This window comes from Oncorhynchus masou, chromosome 19 (genome assembly GCF_036934945.1).
Source record: "Oncorhynchus masou masou isolate Uvic2021 chromosome 19, UVic_Omas_1.1, whole genome shotgun sequence".
Lineage (NCBI taxonomy): Eukaryota > Metazoa > Chordata > Actinopteri > Salmoniformes > Salmonidae > Oncorhynchus > Oncorhynchus masou.
In genome coordinates, this window is record NC_088230.1 from 37,948,088 (window position 1) to 37,964,967 (window position 16,880).

A 16,880-nucleotide genomic window follows, 5' to 3' on the forward strand; every position below is an offset into this window, starting at 1 on the left:
AGCCCCATGGGGGGGGGGGAACCAACCAGGAGCCCATGGGGGGAAACCAGGGGCCCCATGGGGGGGGGAAACCAGGAGCCCCATGGGGGGGGAAACCCAGGAGCCCCATGGGGGGGAAACCAGGAGGGAAACCAGGAGCCCCATGGGGGGAAACCAGGGCCCTATGGGGGGAAACCAGGAACCCAGGAGCCCCATGGGGGGAAACCAGGAGCCCCATGGGGGGAAACCAGGAGCCCCATGGGGGGGAGGAGCCCCAGGAGCCCTATGGGGGGAAACCAGGAGCCCCATGGGGGGGAACCAGGAGCCCTATGGGGGGGAACCAAGCCCAGGAAACCAGGAACCCTATGGGGGAAACCAGGAGCCCTATGGGGGGGAACCAGGAGCCCCATGGGGGGGGAACCAGGAGCCCTATGGGGGGGGGAACCAGGAGCCCTATGGGGGGGGGAACCAGGAGCCCTATGGGGGGGGGGGGAAACCAGGAGCCCTATGGCGGCTCTGGTAAGCAAAAAAAAAAAATGTAGAGCACTCGAGAAAATATGGTGGCATTTAAAAACACACAAATATGAATTCGAGGAGGCTGCCCTTACTACTGAACAGTGCTGGTTCCAGGTGTGTAAGGGTCAAAATAAGAACACTGGAAGAGATCGAGACTGGCACACTGTCCAATAAAGGGCTACAATCATTCCCGTTGTGCCTCAGGTTTTGGATTTATTCCTTCTTTTTTGTCTCGACAATACGCGGGTCTCCATCTCCTCCAGTCACAGCGCTCGTTTTGATGACGTTAGTCCGAAGATGGTGCAGATTGATCGGGAGCATTTGGCTGCTCTCCCTGGGCGGAGTGGTGATGCCTCTCTACTCGATGAGCTTCTTTGCCTTGAAGAAACGTCGCAGGTAGAAGACCTGCCAGGTGGCCAAGCCGATCAGACAGCACATAGAGAAGATGCTGAAGTACAGGACGCGTGTGTTGGTGGACTCTGGAAGAAGGAGAACAGAGTGAGAAATATACTAACATTACAGAAGAGACTTGTTTTGTTTCATTTTATTTCTCCTCCAATTATATTCATTAGTATTTATTTGTAAACTTTATTGAGACTTTTGTTATACACACTATATAAATTGTGACTTGTTAGAATTTATTTGTAAACTTTATTGAGACTTTTGTTATACACACTATATAAATTGTGACTTGTTAGAATTTATTTGTAAACTTTATTGAGACTTTTGTTATACACACTATATAAATTGTGACTTGTTGGATGCGTAGGTGAATGAGTGATGAACATTTTTTTAATATATATTTTTTAAATGAGCTAAGACTAATAAGCATTAGTGGGCCAATACAAAAACTCGAGAAATGTAACAGCAAGTTCCACAAGAATCATGCATGTATTGACAACAAATGGGGAGGTGTGTGTTTAAATTTGAGTTGCACAATCCTTTACCAAGTTAGGATCAGGCTAGAATACATTGTGGTACTACTTTATCGGTACAAGTGCTCTTTTTACCGTTGGTATCCCTCATCTCCTCCTCCCTCCTCTTCATGTAGGCAAAGTCGTTGACGATGGACTCCGATAGGTCCTCCAGCCGCCTTAGCTCCACCTCCAGGGGTTTCAGCTTCTCCACCTTGGCGATCTGATTGGACGAGAGACAACAAAAAAAATCAATCAACAACGCAACGCCACAATCCATCCCATGTCAGTAGGTGTTTATTGGATTGGATGTTTGATGGACAGGAACAAATACATGAAATTGTTTTTAAAAAAGTTTGACAAATATGAGTGGTCTGCTGGAGTTCAGTTGGTAGAGCATTGCACTTACAATGCCTGGAACGTGGGTTTGATTCCTGGGATCAACCATATGTACAACTATATGCATGCATAACTGTAAATCACTTCAATAGAAGCTTGGACTGTGCTGTGACACAGTTTGTCCAGTTGGGGTCGCTCTTGAGCTATTCAGCAGTACTGCCAGACCACAGCAGAGAACAGTGTGTGTTCCTGTTCATGTTGAACTAATCTGTCTGGTATGTAGAACGCTCTACCCTTCCTCCTGCTTTAGTTTAGCAAACGTATTGATTCCCAAGCAGAGAATCTGGTCACACATGCTACAACTTAAAAAAAAAAACAGTAACCAAGGCTCCAGGGGGGGGGGGCTACAGTAACCAAGGCCCCAGAGGGGGGCTACAGTAACCTAGGCTCCAGAGGGGGGGGCTACAGTAACCAAGGCCCCAGAGGGGGGCTACAGTAACCTAGGCTCCAGAGGGGGGGGGGCTACAGTAACCAAGGCTCCAGAGGGGGGCTACAGTAACCTAGGCTCCAGGGGGAGAGGGTGACAGTAACCAAGGCTCCAGGGGGGTGACAGTAACAAGGCTCCAGAGGGGGGGGCTACAGTAACCAAGGCTCCAGAGGGGGGCTACAGTAACCAAGGCTCCAGCCAGAGGGGGGGGCTACAGTAAAGGCCCCAGAGAGCTACAGTAACCAAGGCTCGGGGAGCTGGGGGGCTACAGTAACCTAGGCTCCAGAGGGGGGGGGGCTACAGTAACCAAGGCTCCAGAGGGGGGCTACAGTAACCTAGGCTCCAGAGGGGGGGCTACAGTAACCTAGGCTCCAGAGGGGGGCTACAGTAACCTAGGCTCCAGAGGGGGGGGCTAAAATAACCAAGGCTCCAGAGGGGGGGTGACAGTAACCAAGGCTCCAGAGGGGGGCTACAGTAACCTAGGCCCAGAGGGGGGGGGGGCTACAGTAACCAAGGCTCCAGAGGGGGGCTACAGTAACCTAGGCTCCAGAGGGGGGGGGGCTACAGTAACCAAGGCTCCAGAGGGGGGCTACAGTAACCTAGGCTCCAGAGGGGGGCTACAGTAACCTAGGCTCCAGAGGGGGGCTACAGTAACCTAGGCTCCAGAGGGGGGCTAAAATAACCAAGGCTCCAGAGGGGGGCTACAGTAACCTAGGCTCCAGGGGGGGGGCTACAGTAACCTAGGCTCCAGAGGGGGGGGCTACAGTAACCAAGGCTCCAGAGGGGGGGCTACAGTAACCTAGGCTCCAGAGGGGGGGGCTACAGTAACCAAGGCTCCAGAGGGGGGCTACAGTAACCAAGGCTCCAGAGGGGGGGGGGCTACAGTAACCTAGGCTCCAGAGGGGGGGGGGCTACAGTAACCTAGGCTCCAGAGGGGGGGGCTACAGTAACCTAGGCTCCAGAGGGGGGGGGGGGGGGGGGCTACAGTAACCAAGGCTCCAGGGGGGGCTACAGTAACCTAGGCTCCTGAGGGGGGGGCTACAGTAACCAAGGCTCCAGAGGGGGGCTACAGTAACCTAGGCTCCAGAGGGGGGGGGGGGGGGGGGCTACAGTAACCAAGGCTCCAGAGGGGGGCTACAGTAACCAAGGCTCCAGAGGGGGGGCTACAGTAACCAAGGCTCCAGAGGGGGGCTACAGTAACCAAGGCTCCAGGGGGGTGACAGTAACCAAGGCTCCAGAGGGGGGGGCTACAGTAACCAAGGCTCCAGAGGGGGGGGTGACAGTAACCAAGGCTCCAGAGGGGGCTACAGTAACCTAGGCTCCAGAGGGGGGCTACAGTAACCTAGGCCCCAGAGGGGGGCTACAGTAACAAGGCTCCGGGGGGGGCTCCTTAGGCCCCAGGGGGGGGCTACAGTAAAGGCTCCAGAGGGGGGGCTACAGAGGCTCCAGAGGGGGGCTACAGTAACCTAGGCTCCAGGGGGGCTACAGTAACCTAGGCTCCAGAGGGTGGGGGCTACAGTAACCTAGGCTCCAGAGGGGGGGGCTACAGTAACCAAGGCTCCAGAGGGGGGCTACAGTAACCAAGGCTCCAGAGGGGGGGGGGGGGTGACAGTAACCAGGGCTCCAGGGGGGGGCTACAGTAACCTAGGCTCCAGAGGGTGGGGGCTACAGTAACCAAGGCTCCAGAGGGGGGGCTACAGTAACCAAGGCTCCAGTGGGGGGGGGTGACAGTAACCAAGGCTCCAGGGGGGCTACAGTAACATAGGCTCCAGAGGGGGGGGCTACAGTAACCAAGGCTCCAGAGGGGGGCTACAGTAACCTAGGCTCCAGAGGGGGGGCTACAGTAACCTAGGCCCCAGAGGGGGGGGGGCTACAGTAACCAAGGCTCGGGGGGGGGGGGGGCTACAGTAACTTAGGCTCCAGAGGGGGGGGCTACAGTAACCTAGGCTCCAGAGGGGGGGCTACAGTAACCAAGGCTCCAGAGGGGGGGGCTACAGTAACCTAGGCTCCTGGGGGGGGGTGACAGTAACCAAGGCTCCAGGGGGGCTACAGTAACCTAGGCTCCAGAGGGTGGGGGCTACAGTAACCTAGGCTCCAGAGGGGGGGGGCTACAGTAACCTAGGCCCCAGAGGAGGGGGGGCTACAGTAACCAAGGCTCCAGGGGGGGCTACAGTAACCAAGGCTCCAGAGGGGGGCTACAGTAACCAAGGCCCAGAGGGGGGGGGTGACAGTAACCAAGGCTCCAGGGGGGCTACAGTAACCAAGGCTCCAGAGGGGGCTACAGTAACCTAGGCTCCAGAGGGGGGCTACAGTAACCTAGGCCCCAGAGGGGGGGGCTACAGTAACCAAGGCTCCGGGGGGGGGGGCTACAGTAACTTAGGCCCCAGAGGGGGGGCTACAGTAACCTAGGCTCCAGAGGGGGGCTACAGTAACCAAGGCTCCAGAGGGGGCTACAGTAACCTAGGCTCCAGGGGGGCTACAGTAACCTAGGCTCCAGAGGGTGGGGGCTACAGTAACCTAGGCTCCAGAGGGGGGGGCTACAGTAACCAAGGCTCCAGAGGGGGCTACAGTAACCAAGGCTCCAGAGGGGGGGGGTGACAGTAACCAGGGCTCCGGGGGCTACAGTAACCTAGGCTCCAGAGGGTGGGGGCTACAGTAACCAAGGCTCCGGGGGAGGGGCTACAGTAACCAAGGCTCCAGGGGGGCTACAGTAACCAAGGCTCCAGGGGGTACAGTATAGAGGGATACAGTATAGGGGGATACAGCATAGGGGGATACCGTATAGAGGGATACCGTATAGGGCAGGGGTGTCAAAGTCAAATGGACGGAGGGCCAAATAAAAAATTTAGCTACAAGCCGAGGGCCGGACTGTTCGAATGTTCATTGAAAAATTTTTAAATGACGCATATAGTCTAGTGAACCTAATTGAACCTACTGAAAACCTAACAAATATATTCCAATATGATCAGATAAATAAAGCAATATTTTCTTATGGCTCTGTCAGTAATCTTTAATTTTCAACAGACACAAAAGACAAATTTCCTTTATATAAAAATCCCCATAACATGAACATTAAATGAAAGAAACCGGTATTCAAGGCACCATCAGTAGCCTATATTTTCTATTTTAGCAAAAGTGGGCTAAATTTACTTCAAAGAAAAAAACAATAATAGCAATTTTCTATCATCCACTCAACTGAAATATTTTTAAAATATAATTGGATTGAAATACAATAAAATAAAGTGCAAAAATCTATTAATCAAAAACAACACTTTGTTTAAGGAGAAGTAACATGCAGTGAAAACAAATATTAAACTTTAACTTTTAAACTTGAACTGAGTAAAAACTCTAAATATGTGATTGCACAGTAATGTTCACTTGTTTGAGGTTGAGGGTGATACTTGGTGGTGTCCCATCTTTTCCACAAGTTCATCAATGTTCGGGGTAAGGCTCTGAGCTGAGGAAATCCTCAGAATTGAGTGGAGGTGTTCAGCAGTAAGTCGACTTCTGTGTGATGTTTTGTTCAGGTTCATCAAAGAAAAAAGTTGTTCACACAGGTATGTGCTGCCAAACATAGACAACGTTTGAGCAGCCTGGATGCGCAGCTGGGGCATTGTGTCGGGAGGAAACGGGCGAACTCCGCAGCACCCACTGCCGCATATTTTGCCCTCAGTGCATCATTGCATTGGAGGTCAATCAACTCCATTTGGAGGTTTGGTGGTGAGCTTTCCACGTCAACAGCAAATGGGTTACCGAGCAGTTCCAACCTGCTTTTTGTGCTTCAAAGTCAGCAAATCGGCGTCGAAAGTCAGCGGCAAGCATACCTATTTTATCAGCCAACTGTGCGCTCGGGAACGCACTGGTAGAGAGCTTCTCTTTCATGGTCTGGCAGCTGGGAAAGTGGCTCAAATTTTCTTTCCGCATCTGCGTCTCCCACAGAGTCAGTTTGGTTTTAAATGCCTTCACTGTACTGTACATATCAGAGATGACATGATCCCGACCCTGCAGCTGCAAGTTCATTGCATTCAGATGACTCGTAATGTCACACAGAAAAGCCATTTCACACAGAAACATTTCGTCTCGGAGTTGTGTTGTGTCTTTCCCTTTGCTGTCCAAGAACAGACAAATCTCCTCACGAAGCTCGAAACATCTTTGAAGCACCTTTCCCTGGCTTAGCCATCGCACCTCTGTGTGATAAGGCAAATCACCATGCTCCGTTTCTAACTCCGTCAGAAATGCCTTGAACTGGCGGTGATTCAAACCTTTGGCTCTGATAAAGTTAACTGTGCGCGTGATGACCAGGTGGCGAATCGCATCTCTGCATGTCTGGCAGACATATCAGTGTGGATGACGGATCACCACCTCAAGCTGAACCTCGGCAAGACGGAGCTGCTCTTCCTCCCGGGGAAGGACTGCCCGTTCCATGACCTCGCCATCACGGTTGACAACTCCATTGTGTCCTCCTCCCAGAGCGCTAAGAACCTTGGCGTGATCCTGGACAACACCCTGTCGTTCTCAACCAACATCATGGCGGTGGCCCGTTCCTGTAGGTTCATGCTCTACAACATCCGCAGAGTACGACCCTGCCTCACACAGGAAGCGGCGCAGGTCCTAATCCAGGCACTTGTCATCTCCCGTCTGGATTACTGCAACTCGCTGTTGGCTGGGCTCCCTGCCTGTGCCATTAAACCCCTACAACTCATCCAGAACGCCGCAGCCCGTCTGGTGTTCAACCTTCCCAAGTTCTCTCACGTCACCCCGCTCCTCCGCTCTCTCCACTGGCTTCCAGTTGAAGCTCGCATCCGCTACAAGACCATGGTGCTTGCCTACGGAGCTGTGAGGGGAACGGCACCGCAGTACCTCCAGGCTCTGATCAGGCCCTACACCCAAGCAAGGGCACTGCGTTCATCCACCTCTGGCCTGCTCGCCTCCCTACCATTGAGGAAGTACAGTTCCCGCTCAGCCCAGTCAAAACTGTTCGCTGCTCTGGCCCCCCAATGGTGGAACAAACTCCCTCACGACGCCAGGACAGCGGAGTCAATCACCACCTTCCGGAGACACCTGAAACCCCACCTCTTCAAGGAATACCTAGGATAGGATAAGTAATCCTTCTCACCCCCCCCCTTAATGACTTAGATGCACTATTGTAAAGTGGCTGTTCCACTGGATGTCAGAAGGTGAATTCACCAATTTGTAAGTCGCTCTGGATAAGAGCGTCTGCTAAATGACTTAAATGTAAATGTAAATGTAAATGATGCTCATTACATGCTCCATTTTCAAGGCTTTACCGCACAACGCTTCCTGGTGTATGATACAATGATAAGCTGTCAGCTCACCTGTCGCGTTTTCCTCTTGCATCTTTTCCCGTATCTTCGTCACCAGTCCGCTCCTGTGTCCACACATCGCAGGTGCTCCGTCGGTTGTCAAACCCACGAGTTTTTCCCAAGGCAGCTCCATCTCATTTACACATCTTGACACCTCTTCATACAAATCATGCCCCGTAGTTGTGCCATGCATAGGACGTAAAGCCAAAAACTCCTCTGTCACGCTTAGGCTGGAGTCCACTCCGCGGATGAAAATTGACAACTGGGCAATGTCAGAAATGTCGGTGCTCTCATCCACAGCCAAGGAATATGCAATGAAATCTTTTCCCTTTTTCACAAGCTGCTCTTTTAGATTGATGGACAACTGGTCTACTCTCTCGGCAATGGTGTTTCTGCTCAGACTCACATTTAAAAAGAGTTGCCTTTTTTCTGGGCAAACTTCGTCACAAACTTTAATCATGCAGTTTTTGATGAAATCCCCCTCCGTAAATGGCCGGGCTGATTTAGCGATCTCTTCTGCCAAAATAAAACTGGCCTTGACAGCAGCCTGGCCTTGTGATTTGGCTTTTTGAACAGAGCCTGTCGAGATTTGAGGCCTCGTTTTAATTCCTCTGCCTTTTGTAGCCTTTGTTCCATGTCCATATTCTTGTTTTTGTCCGCGTGTTTCGTTTCATAATGTCGTCTCAGATTATACTCTTTCAGTACCGCCACACTTTCTCCACACAGAAGACACACAGGTTTTCCAGCTACCTCCGTGAACATATACTCCGACTCCCACCTTGTTTGAAACCCCGGTTCTCAGTGTCCACCTTCCGTTTTGCCATTTTTGATGGGTATCTGAAAGTTAATTTTACTGTGATGCTGACGACTGCTGTGCCAATAAATATTGAAATGAAGCAGCCTACTGCTCGGTGCGTCACCGTTGCATTGTGGGAAATGTAGTATTGGTGCGTGTAAAAGATCTGCGGGCTGCCGGCTTGCTGCGGTCTGCGGGCCGGTTCTAATAATAAATCAAGATCATCCCAGGGGCCGTAAAAAACCTTCTCGCGGGCCGGATGTGGCCCGCGGGCCTTGACTCTGACATATGTGGTATAGGGGGATACAGTATAGGGGGATACAGTATAGGGGGATACAGTATAGGGGGATACAGTATAGAGGAATACAGTATAGAGGAATACAGCATAGGGGGATACAGTATAGGGGGATACCGTATAGGGGATACAGTTTAGAGGGATACAGTATAGGGGGATACAGTATAGGGGGATACAGTATAGAGGGATACAGTATAGGGGGATACAGTATAGGGGGATACAGTATAGGGGGATACAGTATAGGGGATACAGTTTAGGGGGATACAGTATAGAGGGATACAGCATAGGGGGATACAGCATAGGGGGATACAGCATAGGGGGATACAGCATAGGGGGATACAGCATAGGGGGATACAGCATAGGGGGATACAGCATAGGGGATACAGCATAGGGGGATACAGCATAGGGGGATACAGCATAGGGGGATACAGCATAGGGGGATACAGGGGATACAGCATAGGGGGATACAGCATAGGGGGATACAGTATAGGGGGATACAGTATAGGGGGATACAGTATAGGGGGATACAGTATAGGGGGATACAGTATAGGGGGATACAGTATAGGGGATACAGTATAGGGGGATACAGTATAGGGGATACAGTTTAGAGGGATACCGTATAGGGGGATACAGTATAGGGGGATACAGTATAGGGGGATACAGTATAGGGGGATACAGTATAGGGGGATACAGTATAGGGGGATACAGTATAGGGGGATACCGTATAGGGGGATACCGTATAGGGGGATACCGTATAGGGGGATACCGTATAGGGGGATACCGTATAGGGGGATACCGTATAGGGGGATACCGTATAGGGGGATACAGTATAGGGGGATACAGTATAGGGGGATACAGTATAGGGGGATACAGTATAGGGGGATACAGTATAGGGGATACAGTATAGGGGATACAGTTTAGGGGGATACAGTATAGGGGGATACAGTATAGGGGGATACAGTATAGGGGGATACAGTATAGGGGGATACAGTATAGGGGGATACAGTATAGGGGATACAGTGATAGTGAACTTCAGGAGACAGCCGAGGGAGCAACAACGCCCCCTGGTCAAATGAAAGGCTTGGTCTCTACTCACCTCCTCGTAGTTCTTGGCCTCTACACCGTGCTTCATGTCCAGATTAACCAGCTGGTCGGGGACTCTCCCAGTTCCTGGGTGACAGAACATACACCTTTATTCAGTACATTTCCATGCCAAGGCCTTAACTCGGCTCATTCAATAACAGCAAGCAATATAACACCAGCAAGCAATAAAACACTCGTTTCAGTCACGTGAAGTGCGTTCAGCAGGACGCAATGTTTTGTTTCACTCGGATACATATGGGATATGTTGAAATGTCTGCATTGTTCATCTGCTGAAAGTTAACCCTGCTCTAGATAATTTCCCAATCCACTGGTTTCTTGCACCACATATTTCCAAATAATGAATCTCATGTCATAATGCAGTGTCAACGTTTATAATCACTATGTTAGCGGTGCATGGTGACACGGTGTCATACCCTGGGTTGTTCTGAACACAATGAGCCTGTTTGGTCGTGTCACACACACCTGTTTGGTCGTGTCACACACACCTGTTTGGTCGTGTCACACACACCTGTTTGGTCGTGTCACACACACCTGTTTGGTCGTGTCACACACACCTGTTTGGTCGTGTCACACACACCTGTTTGGTCGTGTCACACACACCTGTTTGGTCGTGTCACACACACCTGTTTGGTCGTGTCACACACACCTGTTTGGTCGTGTCACACACACCTGTTTGGTCGTGTCACACACACCTGTTTGGTCGTGTCACACACACCTAAATCCTCTCAGGACTGCTTTCTATGGGCACCAATGGGATGATCTGTTTCCCTGAATTACACGTGAAAGCCCAACACTGTAATATCATGTTTTATAACTGAGCTAGTCACGTTGGCCATAGAAGAAGCTTTCAAATGATGCTGTATAAATGGTCTATTGCCTAAATGACAGTTGTGAGGATGCTGGGTTGTGTCCCAAGCAAAACAACTACAAGTGTCCTTGCTCTAGTTCCTTGACGACTCAGCTAGGAGAGCTAAAAAAAAAAAAAAGTAATTTATAGATTAAGACTCTTCTTTGAGTCATAAAAGCGCATTGAAATTACTTAGGAGCTGTGTACCCTGGAGAGAGGTGTCGGGCCACTTGGAGACACCAGTTTGTCTTCTCACTCAAACCGTGTCATTTTTTTTTTTGTCTTATGTTGCACTTCCTCCACATTTCCCAAGAATATTATTTTGTTACTGAATGTATCCAGAATATTTTCAGATTTCATTATCAACGAATGTGGTGAAAAGCACAGAAAATGTAAAATGCACATAAAATCAACATTACATTACATTCAAGTCATTTAGCAGACGCTCTTATCCAGAGCGACTTACAAATTGGTGAATTCACCTTCTGACATCCAGTGGAACAGCCACTTACAATAGTGCATCTAAATCATTTAAGGGGGGGGGGGGGGTGAGAAGGATTCAACAGTGTAATGTTTACATTCAGTCTCGTCAGTTCACCTGACAAGACATATGGTTTAATAGGTTTCCCATAATACCCTAAATGTTTCTTTTTTTCAATTGCTACCATGGTTATGTATTTTCAGATTTCTTCTGTAGAAACATTTCCATTTAGCCCTATCCATATAGGCCAATTCCCCCGAGAGTAGAGGGCTAAGAAAACAGCAGTGTTCCTTGGGGGAGGGGCGGGGTCATCTCAGAACCCAGAACCAAACGTAGCATGTGCTGGCCAGCCTATAGATGTGGCAGAGAGGTCAATGGAACACAGACCGCGGGGAGACAGAAGGAGGACGCCGGATTGGTGCACATTCAACAAATATGATCAAACAAAATTTGGATTTATCAAATCTGTCATGATTTACGTATTGTAAAAGGCCCCCCCCGATGGGGTTACTAAAGTCCGATTTGGATATATTTGGCTGTTTTCTCTGCATAATATTTACAACTAGTACCTTTAAGGTTTAGAAGAAGTGACTGCTAAATGCTAACTCCCATTCGTATAAGCTGGTTAGCATAGCTAGCATACAGAAATCGGTGGTGGTGGTCAGTCGATTTCTATTTACAGTTGATTGGTAACGATGACATGAGCATGTAAGGGGGGGGGGGTGACATCTATACAAGCATTATACTCTTGATTCATTTTTACCTCAACAGTGTGGAATACACACATAAACAATATGGGGCGGCAGTGTAGCCTAGTGGTTAGAGTGTAGAGGCGGCAGGGTAGCCTAGTGGTTAGAGCATTGGACTAGTAACCGAAAGGTTGCAAGTTATCCCTGAGCTGACAAGGTACAAAATCTGTCGTTCTGCCCCTGAGCAGGCAGTTAACCCACTGTTCCTAGGCCGTCATTGAAAATAAGAATTTGTTCATAACCGACTTGCCTAGTAAAATAAAAGGTAAAATAAAAATAGCCTAAATGTAGGCTAATTTTGCAGGAGGGCGATGAGAAGATCCGGGAGCTCTTTCCCACAAGCGTTTCCATGGCATTTCCATTGTTTGGGTCAAGTTCCATTGACTTCTTGACCGCATCTGAAATCTAGAACCTGTTTTGCTAACATTTCACTCCATGTACAGGGCCTTCAGAAAGTATTCAGACCCCTTGATATTTTCCACATTTTGTTACTTTACAGACTCATTCTAAAATGTATTATATTGTTTTTCCCCCCCTCATCAATCTACACACAATACCCTATAAAGGATTAAGCAAAAACAGGTTAAACGTCACATTTACATAATTATTCAGACCCTTTACTCAGTACTTTGTTGCAGCACTTTTGGCAGCGATTACAGCCTCGAGTTTTCTTGGGTACGAAGCTACCAGCTTGGTACACATGTATTTGGAGTGTTTCTCCCATTCTTCTCTGCAGATCCTCTCATGTCAGGTTGTATGTGGAGTGTTGCTGTAGAGCTATTTTCAGGTCTCTCCAGACATGTTCAATAGGGTTCAAGTCCGGGCTCTGGCTGGGCCACTCAACGACATTCAGAGACTTGACCCGAAGCAACTAGTGCGTTGTCTTGGCTGTGTGCTTAGGGTCGCTGTCCTGTTGGAATGTGAACCGTCACCCCAGTCTGAGGTCCTGAGAGCTCTGGAGCAGGTTTTCATCAAGGGGCTCACTGTACTTTGTTCATATTTCCCTCGATCCTGACTAGTCTCCCAGTCCCTGCCACTGAAAAACATCCCACAGCATGATGCTGCCACCACCATGCGTCACTGTAGGGATGGTGCAAGGTTTCCTCAAAATGTGACACTTGGAATTCAGGCCAAAGAGTTCAATCTTGGTTTTATCAGACCAGAGAATCTTGTTTCTCATGGTCTGAGCGTCTTTAGCTGCCTTTTGACCAACTCCAAGCAGACTGTCATATGCCTTTTACTGAGGAGTGGCTTCCAACTGGCCACTCAACCATAAAGGCCTGATTGGTGGAGTGCTGCAGAGATGGTTGTCCTTCTGGAAGGTTCTCCCATCTCCACAGAGGAACTAAAGAGCTCTGTCAGAATGACCATCGAGTTCTTGGTCACCTCCCTGACCAAGGACCTTCTCCCCCAATTGCGCAGTTTGGCCATGTGACCAGCTCTAGGAAGAGTCTTGGTGGTTCCAAACTTCTTCCATTTAAGAATGATAGAGACCACTGTGTTCTTGGGGACCTTCAATGCTGCAGAAATGTTTTGGTACCCTTCCCCAGATCTGTGCACAATCGACACAATCCTGTCTCGGAGGTCTACGGACAATTCCTTCCACCTCATGGCTTGTTTTTTTGCTGACATGCACTGTCAACTGTGGGACCTTATATAGACAGGTGTGTGCCTTTCCAAATCATGTCCAATCAATTGAATTTACCACAGGTGGACTCCAAGTTGTAGAAACATCTCAAGGATGATCAATGGAAACAGGATGCACCTGAGCTCAATTTCTCGTCTCAAAGCAAAGGGTCTGAACACTTATGTAAATAAGCAATTTCTTTTTTGTATATATTTGCAAAAAATGAAATAAAATAAAAATAACTTTTTTGCTTTGTCATTATGGGATACTGATAAGGAAAGAAATATTTAATCAATTTTAGAATAATTTTGAAACAGTCAAGGGGTCTGAATACTTTCCCAGAATGCATAGCATTACAAAGAGTGGCAAGGAGTGGAATGATAACAGACTGGTATTCAGGCGAGCTACTCACTTGTTAACACTTTGTCACAAGACACTACTTGTGGACGTCATAATGCAGTGGCTGGATGGCATAAAGCAGTGCCTGCTCTTTGCAAACATCTAGGTGAAGGAGTACCCACCACAAAACTATACACATTATCTATGTCCCAAATGCCACCCTATTCCCCATTTAGGGAACTACTTTTGTCCAGGGCTCATAGGCCCTCTGGTCAAAAGTAGTGGGTCCTGTGTGGCTCAGTCGGTAGAGCATGGCGCTTGCAACGCCAAGCGTCGTGGGTTCGTTTCCCACTGGGGCCACATATGCAAAAGTAGTGGCCCCAGCCGACTTGTAAGTCGCTTTGGACAAAAGCGTCTGCTAAATGGGATATATTATATTATATTAGTGCACTTAAACAGGGAGCCGTTTTGGGACGTAGACTGACTTACCCATTGGTGACTTGCTCTCAAAGCACACTTCAAACATGTCATAATCTTCTGTTGTGAAGGCAAACTTCCCTTTCGTTGCATCTTCCTTCAAGTAGAGGATGTGTCCCGATGAGTCTGTGATCTAAAAACAGGTGGCAATAACAAAATGACACGAATAAAAAAAAGTTGAGAGATACATCACACGTTATGACAGCTGCCTTATCATGCGTTTACTTAAATGACGTGTAATGAAAAGAACTCACACAATAATGTGCTAAATGTAATCGTATAACTTTAGACCGTCCCCTCGCCATTACCCGGGCTCGGACCAGGGACCCTCTGCACACATCAACAACAGTCACCCACGAAGCATCGTTACCCATCGCTCCACAAAAGCCGCGGCAAATGATATACCTATTTTAAATCCTGCGTTCCCTGTGCTGACATCCACATGATAAATCTACAGCATGCTAACATAACTAGCCTAGCTAGCAGGTTACACGTATCACAGAGTGGTTGATGGGGGGGAAGTTAAGACTGACGTGTAACATCCTGAATGAATGTTCACCAACTCAACTGACACTAAAACATTAAAAATGGGGTTAGCAACACAATAACAGTTAGCTCTGATCTGCACATTTTTTCCCAATTCCTTTACACATGTAATACTTCATGAACGTGGTTTGAGAAATGTACAATCCTACCTATTTCATGTCAAACACATTTTCACAGAGTAAGAACCAGGAAGGATGTGTCACAGGCCCAATCAGGCTAAAGTTAGCTAGCAAAGCTAACCATAGCTAGCAAAGCTAACCATAGCTAGCAAAGCTAACCAGAGTTAGCTACAAACTAACAACAGTTGTGAACAAGACTTTAAAATAATTTATCCGCTATTGGAAGCAAATACACACAGATAACAGGGCGCTGAGGTTATCATATCCACGTATTGCATTTCGTTGTGATAACGTTACTTCTCATCGGGAAATAATATGACCGAACTACGTTTTGGGCCTTCAATGCTAACAGTGAGCAGCTAACTAGCTTAGCCGAGCAATGTCGGTATTACCCTAACATCATCAAACTCACCTTCAGGTTGGTTTTAGTGTTGGACTCGTCGTTGATATCATACTCCCCCGTGACGAGCACGTCTTTGTGAATCTCTTCCCGTAGACATTTTCTTGAATTTACAGGTAGAAAGAAAGAAATAGAAAATACCGATTCAATGAGAACAGGTAAAAGCAGTAAGGCAGCGAACCGAGCCATGGCTACAAGCCGAATAAAACACGAGCGACAGCTGCAGCTCCTCTGAAGAGCTCCCTCTTCCACCTCGGATTTCTCTACAGCGCCGCAGCTGCCAAGGAGGGCTGCTGACAGTTTGGTCTGATAGAAGATAGATAGATAGTCTTAACTCCTGCAGCTCTGTCGCACGCTGGGTATGTACATAGTCAATGGAAGGCTTCGAGGGGACTCCTATGGTAGGTACACCTACAGCTCATCTCTTGGTGACCTCAACCCAGATTCTCAGAGCGTTCAGTCAGCCCACTGACACCCCTATCAGATCAAAGCAAAATCAATACTCAATTATTTTTTACCTTTATTTAACTAGGCAAGTTGGTTAAGAACAAATTCTTATTTTCAATGACAGTCTAGGAACAGTGGGATACCTGCCTGTTCAGGGGCAGAACGACAGATTTGTACCTTGTCAGCTTGAGAGATACATCACATGTAGCTCAGGGATTTGAACTTGCAACCTTTCAGTTACTAGTCCAATGCTCTAACCACTAGGCTACCCTGATGCCACAATCATGAGGCATCAAAGCCAAAGGAACTGAGTAACATTAAGAAATGCTATAAGATATAAGGAATGCAGTTTGGAAACCTACCAAAAAACAATTAGGCAACTAGAAATTCAATCCCTTTTAAACAATTTCCTGGGTAAACTCTTCCACTGTAATAGTGAAGGTGTAAACTTGGCAGTAGAAAATCTTAACACTTTTTTTGACCTCTCAGCTTCCTATCAAATCTAAAAATCTCAAATAGAAAACTGAAGAAAATGAACAACAATGACAAATGGTTTAATGAAGAATGCTAAAACCTATGAAAGAAATTGAGAAAGCTGTTCAAACAAAAGCATAGAGACGCAGAAAACCTGAGTCTACGCCTTCACTATGGTGAATCACTAAAACAATACAGAAATACACTACAGAAAAAGAAGGAACAGAACGTCAGAAATCAGCTCAATGTAATTGAAGAATCCATAGAATCTAACCACTTCTGGGAAAATTGGAAAACACTAAACAAACAAGAACACGAAGAATTATCTATCCAAAATTGAGATGTATGGGTAAACAACTTCTCCGATCTTTTTGGCTCTATAACAAAGAATAAAGAGCAAAAACATATGCAGGATCAAATACAAATCTTAGAATCAACTATTAAAGACAGAGCCCCAGGAGAGCAGCACAATTAGACCCAACCAAATCATGAGAAAACAAAAAGATAATTACTTGACACATTCTCAAAAGAATTAACAAAAAAACAGAGCAAACTAGAATGCTTTTTGGCCCTAAACAGAGAGTACACAGTGGCAGAATACCTGACCACTGTGACTGACC

General features: G+C 47.9%; 1 protein-coding gene across 1 annotated transcript; it reads right to left on the bottom strand.

Annotated features, from left to right (window-relative positions):
* Nucleotides 1-682: 682 nt before the first annotated feature.
* On the bottom strand, nucleotides 683-15,551 carry LOC135506247 (transmembrane emp24 domain-containing protein 10-like). The gene is made up of 5 exons (XM_064925768.1): nucleotides 15,352-15,551; nucleotides 14,287-14,407; nucleotides 9,747-9,820; nucleotides 1,506-1,632; nucleotides 683-974 (listed from the first exon to the last, which is right to left on the bottom strand). Exons 1-5 carry the CDS (start codon nucleotides 15,526-15,528, stop codon nucleotides 853-855), a joined length of 621 nt encoding a protein of 206 aa, XP_064781840.1. The 5' UTR covers nucleotides 15,529-15,551; the 3' UTR covers nucleotides 683-852.
* Between the last annotated feature and the right edge of the window lie 1,329 nt (nucleotides 15,552-16,880).

Coding starts and splice junctions, on each gene's coding strand:
- LOC135506247 (XM_064925768.1), bottom strand. CDS start 15,528: ATGGCTCGGTTCGCTGCCTTACTGCTTTTACCTGTTCTCATTGAATCG. Junction 14,408..15,351: donor ACACTAAAACCAACCTGAAG/GTGAGTTTGATG, acceptor ACCTGTTTTTAG/ATCACAGACTCATCGGGACA. Junction 9,821..14,286: donor TGAGAGCAAGTCACCAATGG/GTAAGTCAGTCT, acceptor TCTGTCACCCAG/GAACTGGGAGAGTCCCCGAC.